The following is a 6,419-nucleotide window of genomic DNA, read 5'->3' as shown; positions in this document are numbered from 1 at the left end:
GGCTGGTGGGTTTGAACCACCAGCCTTCTGGTTAGCAGTCAAATGCCTTAGCCACTATGCTACCAGAGCTCCTCCTAATTCTGACTCATAGTGACCCCTATAGGATAGAGTAGAAATGCCCCAGAGAGTTTCCAAGGCTGTAATCTTTATGGATGTAGACTGCCACAACCTTCTCCTGTGGAGCAACTGGTGGGTTCAAACCACCAACCCCTCACTTAGTGACTGAGCACTTAACCACTGCGCCACCAGGGCTCCAAAATTAGTTACAGACTTTTACGACCTAAACATTCTCTAAAGCTATTATTACCTTTGTCATTCAGAGACAAGAAAAAGGTGTCAGGTAAACAAAGGACTTTTATGAGTTTAAATCCTTGCTCTGCCACTTCTCTGTGCCTCAGTTTCAGAATCTGTAAAACTGTAATAATGGCATGAACTATCTCAATGGCTGTTGTATGAAGTCAATGAGTTAAATTTATCTAACTGTACCACTGTAATAAATCAGATTCAGGCCTTCACCTTCTATCTACATTTACTTCATTGGTATATCATCTCTATGCTAAAAATAACTCCTAAATTTGTATCTCCGCCCAAACTTTTCCTAACCTCAAACTATATCCAACTATTTGTTATGTATGTCCACATCCAAAAGGCATCAAAACTCAAACATTCAAAACAGACTTCTAATTTTCACCCCAAACCTGCTCTTCATCTTTCGTATCTCAGATAACAGACACACTATTCTTTCAACTGTTCAGACTTAAAAATTGGGGTCCTAAATCATCATAAAAATCTGTCAGCTCTCCTTTCAAAATATATATAGTAAATATTTAAATAGAAGCTGTACTAACTTGGTTGAAGCTACCATCATCTTATGTCTGCAAAAACCTAATTACTACACATAGCCAGGATGGTTCTGTGTATATTCTTTGCTCAAAACACTTTAATATCTTCTCATCTCACTCAGCGCAAAAGACTAATTTTTTACTATGACCTCCAAAGCTTAACATGATCTGGCCTCCCACAGACTCTCTAACTTAAATCTTCACCCCTCTCTCTCTCTCTCTCACTCACTCACTTCACTCCAGCAACACTGGTCTCTTCGCTGTTCCTCCTACAGATCAGAAATGTTTCCTTTAAATTCATTGTTCACTATGCCTGGAGTGTTTTCCTTTCAGATACACAGAGATTCACTCCCCTAAAGTTTTTGCATCAATGTCCTTTCTCAGTGAAGCCTTGTGTACCCCATTTAAAATGTAAAGCAACCAACCAACCTGGAATCAAGATCCCCATTACTCTCTTATTTTGCCATAGGATTCATAACCTCCTAATATGTTATAAAGGAAGCCCTGGTGGTACAGTGATTAAGTACTGGGCTACTAACCAAAGGTCGGCAGTTCAAGCCCAACAGCCAGTCCATGAAAGAGAGATATGGTGGTCTGCTTGCATGAAGGCCCATAGCCTTAAAAATCCTGTGAGGGCAGTTCTATTCTGTCCTATAGGGTTGCTATGAGTTAGAATTAACCCAATGGCAAGGAGTTTAGTTTTTTTGGTAATGTGCTCTAAGGAGTCTTGGTTAAGCACTCAGTTGTTAACTGAAAGGTTGATGGTTTGAACCCACCCATCAGCTCCACAGAAGGAAGACTTGGTGGTCTGCTCCCACAAAGATTACAACCTAGAAAACTCTATGGGGGCACTCTGTTCCATCAGTCACTATGAATCGAAAATTGACTCCAGAGCACTTAACGATAACAATTTACTGGATTATTTATGTTTTTCTGTTTGTTTATTTATTGTTTCCCTCTCGCTCCCCCTACCCTAATGAAAGCTCCACTCAGGTACGCATTTTTATCTGTTCTGTCCGCTAATGGATGGTTGGATGGATTACAGAATAAAATCATTTGTTTTATGTGAAACAGGTAGCTAATTCAAGGCTCTCATTCTACAGAAGAATTTAAGGAACACAGAGGTTAACTGACTTGTACAATGTCAAACAGTCAACCAGGGGCAGAAGTCAGACTAAACCCAGGTCTTCTTGATAGCAGGCCTAGATTCTTTTTCCATCATGCCACAATTGTGGAACGTAAGAGAATATATACGAAAATAAATTTTACAAACAAGCAAACAAAAGAACATACACACACACACAGACACACGTCACATTAAAACATTCTACTATAAAGTAATAGTATTATACAAGGTAATTCTATGCCTGCAAAAAAACTTTTATTTAAACTTACCTCTATTCCAGATTTTTTTGATGATATCTGTGTTGTGATTTCCTTGAATTTATTTGCCTTTTCAAGCTGGGCTTTAAGTTGTTCAGCTAACTCCTTCAAAAACAAAAATAAGTGTATCTATATACTTGTATATATATAATTCTTCACTATAAAATATTTCAAATTTATGTTAAAGTTTTATGAACACCCATGTAGCCATTACTTATCAGCTCACAACCTAGTATACTACTTTTTAATCAATTCATCTTAGTTAAAAACTTCTTAAATAACTCTGGCATTTGCTTATGTTTTGAAATGTAAATATTTACAAGAACATACATGCAAGGGGACACAGGGAGATGGAGAAAATATACAATCTTAAGGATGGTAGGTTTATAACTCCTTAGATATTAAACACACTCAATACTTAAAACTTGGATAATTTTAATGAGACAAATATCACAAGACTTAAAATATGGATTTCTTCATTGTCAAGAAGTAATTCAAATAAAAATTTTGAATATATTTATTTTTATTGCAGGAAGCCTGTAGGAATTTATATAAAATAATAATTGACAGATAAAGCAACAGACCACAAAGTAAAAAATTAAGTAAATAGATTTTTATCACAAGCAAAGAAAAGCAACTGCAGTGATTCCATGAACACAAGAGAAATTATTTTAATATAAGATAACCCCCTACGTAAGTGACCTCTCTTTTCCCTATTTTAGCTAATTCCTCACTGCTTTCAAAACCTAAAATTTTTATTTTCTTGCCGCGGTTATTGTTGTTGTAGGTTTCTGTTTTAGCATTTACTAGATTGAAGTGAACATTAGTGTTACCAAGAGCAAGATTTAAAAAGAAAAGGATATACAAGATATGGCTATTATTAAACATATAAACTAGTAAATACCTTATTTGGCCATCTTTTCTACTAAAGAATATATGTTTTTATACTCTATCAGAACAGAAGATTATGTAAGTCACTTATATTTGGGTTTGAGGTGAGTACAAACATATGACCATGAGTGAATCTATTTTGTCAAGAAACAAAGATATCTGCCTTTGCTATTCTGCCATGTGTATTTTAACATGTATTGCTGAGTGTCCACTCCACAGTAGGCATGTGACAGGCCCTCAATATACTTACTTAAACTTACTTATTTATTAGGCAAATAAATAAATGCAGCAGCTCTTACCAAATCATGTCTATTTCTATTCAATCCTAAAGTAAAACAAGTCTTAAATCACAACACCCGTTACAGGGTGAAATGAGTTAACCTATATAATAAGCATCTAACACAATTTCAGGCACAAAATGTTGGTTTAAAACTTTTATCAACGAATTAACCATCCTTTTGGGGAACTCTTTCTTGGGTTCCTAAATAAGGGACTTTCTTCATTTTAAAGTAGTAAGTACGCTTAGTAACATATGACTAAAAAGGGAAAGAAGACAGTGGAACGTTTATCTCCTTCAAATATGCTCAGAAAGTTAGAAGTGTAAGAATAAGTGACTAGCAAAGCAAAACAAGAAACAAAAAAGCAGGTAGTTCCCAAAGATCTTAAACTTCAGGAACCTGGCAAAATTAGGTAATTTACCTCGGTGTAAACAGAGTAGTATTTTAGAATTTAAGGAAACTTCAAAGTGTGCTACAACCACACTGCTGAGAAGCTTGAAAATTACTCTTAAAATATTATATATTAACCACTATTCTCCAAAAGAGGAACATACAAAAGAGTTTTACCATATTTCCCATTATCTCTGCCTTGATAATCTTGGCTCCCAACTTGTTCTTCTCATCAACACTCAGGATGTGGATGGATTCATCCTCTGGACTACTTCTGTTTCAACAGGACAGATTAAGAGTATATGAAATATAGGTGCAATGTACATAACGACATCAAGACTCAAATGTTATTTTCATTAACCTGAACAAAGCATTCCGCACCACTAGGAGATGATTCTAATATGTAAAAATTAAATCAATGTTCCACTATAAATCAATAGTCTAAGTTTCTTTGTCACCATGTCATTATGGCCTGTTTTAAGTAACAAGCTGCCTGATCAAAGCCCCAAGAACATGCAATAAATCAATTAATAAGTTAACTCTTTTTTACTATTTAATAGTCCTGTACTCATTCTGAAATGGAAAAAAAAACTAGAATCAGACCATAATTCTAGACATCTGAGGAAATTCTTCTCATTCAATGAGATAAATTATCAATAAACTAGAAAACTGAATTAGGAAATGACATATTTAACTGCATTCAAAGAATCAAAGCAAAGATCTTATTGCAGTCCATAATTAAGTCAGACAACACATTTAATTTAAGACTGAGAGCCTGTACTATACCTCCACTACAGAAGCCTCACAGAAGAAAAGAGAAATGTCCTGGTCCGTACAAATTTCCGCTAATTTATTGCCTTAAAAGAGACTCAAGGCTGCTTTGACCAGAGACAGAAAAGGTCATCCACATGAAAAAAGGGTCAATCCATCAAGAAGACTTAAGAATTCTAAACACTTTTGTATCTAATACAAAATATATGAAGCAAAGACTGACAGAACAGTAAAGAGAAATAAAAAATACACAACTACAGCTGGAGATTTCAACACCCCTCTGTCAATACTTGATAGAATAACTAAACAGCAAATCAGCAAGGATATAGAAGACTTGAACAACACTATCAATCACTGGCATCACTGGCATCACTGGGGATGTGTGGGAAGGGGAGACCACACTCCCTGACACTATCAGAGAGGGTAACACCAAAATGACCTCAGGGTACACAGCAGTGGCAGTGGCAGCTGGTAGGACAGTACCACAGGAGGGGCTGCCAAGACAGTAGTTTCACCAGGGCTGGTGTCACATGTCACCCAGTTTGGTAACTTGTCAAACACCCTACCCACCCACCAGTCAAGGTGCTGGCAGGTGGGTCACAGCACCTCCCATAGGATAGACAGGAGGGTCTCCACCTTGGCTAATAGGAGAGGGCAAGAGTTGCATGGGACTGCAGGGGATGGGACCAGAAGGGGTGGGGCCATAAGCCACTCCACCCATGGGGGGGCAGGGGATAAGGCCAGGTTGCTCTGCACACTGGTGGAGGGGTAGGTAGGAGAGTAGTGACACCAGAGTTACCGCACTAGGAGACACCAACTCGAGTGAAGCTACTGCAATCAATAATATTTAAATGACATTCATAGAACACTGAACCCAACCACAGTAGAATATACATTATTTCCAAGTACATACAAAACATATACCAAGATAGACCTTACTCAGGGTCATAAGACAAGTTCTTAAATGTAAAAGGATTTAAGTCATAAAAGTACATTCTTTCACCATAATAAAATTAAATTAGAAATCAATAACAGAGATCTCTGGAAAATCCTCAAAGATTTTAAAACTAAATAGAATGAATACCTATAAATAACCCCTGGATCCAGAAAGAAATAAAAATTAGGAAGTATTTTGAAATAAATAAAAAATACAACTCAACATATCAGAATTTGTGGAGTGCTGTTAAATCATTACTTAGAGAGAAATCAATAGCATGAAATACCTATGAGAAAAGAAGATTATAAATCAATGATCTCAGCTTATAGTTTAAGAAACTATAAACTAGAAAAAGAACAAATTAAACCCAAAATAAGCAAAATACAAGAAATAATAAAAGTCAGAGTAGAAATCAATGAAATAGGAAAAAGAAAGTAAAATGACAATAATGAAATTCAGTAAAACCAAAAGCTAGTTCTTAGAGACAACCAATAAAAATCAATAAACTTCTAGCCTGATTGATCAGAATAAAAGAGAGAGAAGATAAAAATGACCAATAAAGGTCATTTTCCAAAGACACATAAATGGCAAATAAGTATATGAAAAGATCATCAGCAAAAAACCATAATGAAATACCACTACACATCCATTAAAATAGCTGAAATTAAAAAGAAGGACAATCACAAGTTCTGGCAAGGACATGGAGTAACTGGAACTCTCATATGCTGTGGATGAGAATATAAAATAGAATAATCACTTAGAGAAACAGCCTGGCAGTTTTTCGCAACGTAACCATATACCTACCATCCCATCTATCCATTTCTGTCCTAGCTATTTACCCAAGAGAAAAGAAAGCAAACATCAATACAAAGATTCACGTATGAATGTTCTGAAAATAATTTTTTTTTGTAATAGCTAAAAACTAGA

At 35.7% G+C, this 6,419-nt stretch overlaps 1 protein-coding gene across 1 annotated transcript in view; it reads right to left on the bottom strand.

Moving 5' to 3' along the window:
- Positions 1-6,419, bottom strand: part of CWF19L2 (CWF19 like cell cycle control factor 2) — a 140,308-nt gene that overhangs the window by 79,999 nt on the left and 53,890 nt on the right. Inside the window, exons 9-10 of the mRNA XM_042781669.1 lie at positions 3,962-4,058; positions 2,238-2,330 (exon numbers count right to left, since the gene is read on the bottom strand). Coding sequence (XP_042637603.1) covers positions 2,238-2,330; positions 3,962-4,058 — 190 coding nt within the window. The remainder of the gene's footprint in view (positions 1-2,237; positions 2,331-3,961; positions 4,059-6,419) is intronic.

Source organism: Orycteropus afer, unplaced genomic scaffold (genome assembly GCF_000298275.1).
Source record: "Orycteropus afer afer isolate SDZICR_OR568_19922 unplaced genomic scaffold, OryAfe1.0 scaffold00147, whole genome shotgun sequence".
Lineage (NCBI taxonomy): Eukaryota > Metazoa > Chordata > Mammalia > Tubulidentata > Orycteropodidae > Orycteropus > Orycteropus afer.
The sequence above is the reverse complement of the archived record's forward strand: the minus strand, read 5'-3'. Positions and strand labels throughout refer to the sequence as shown.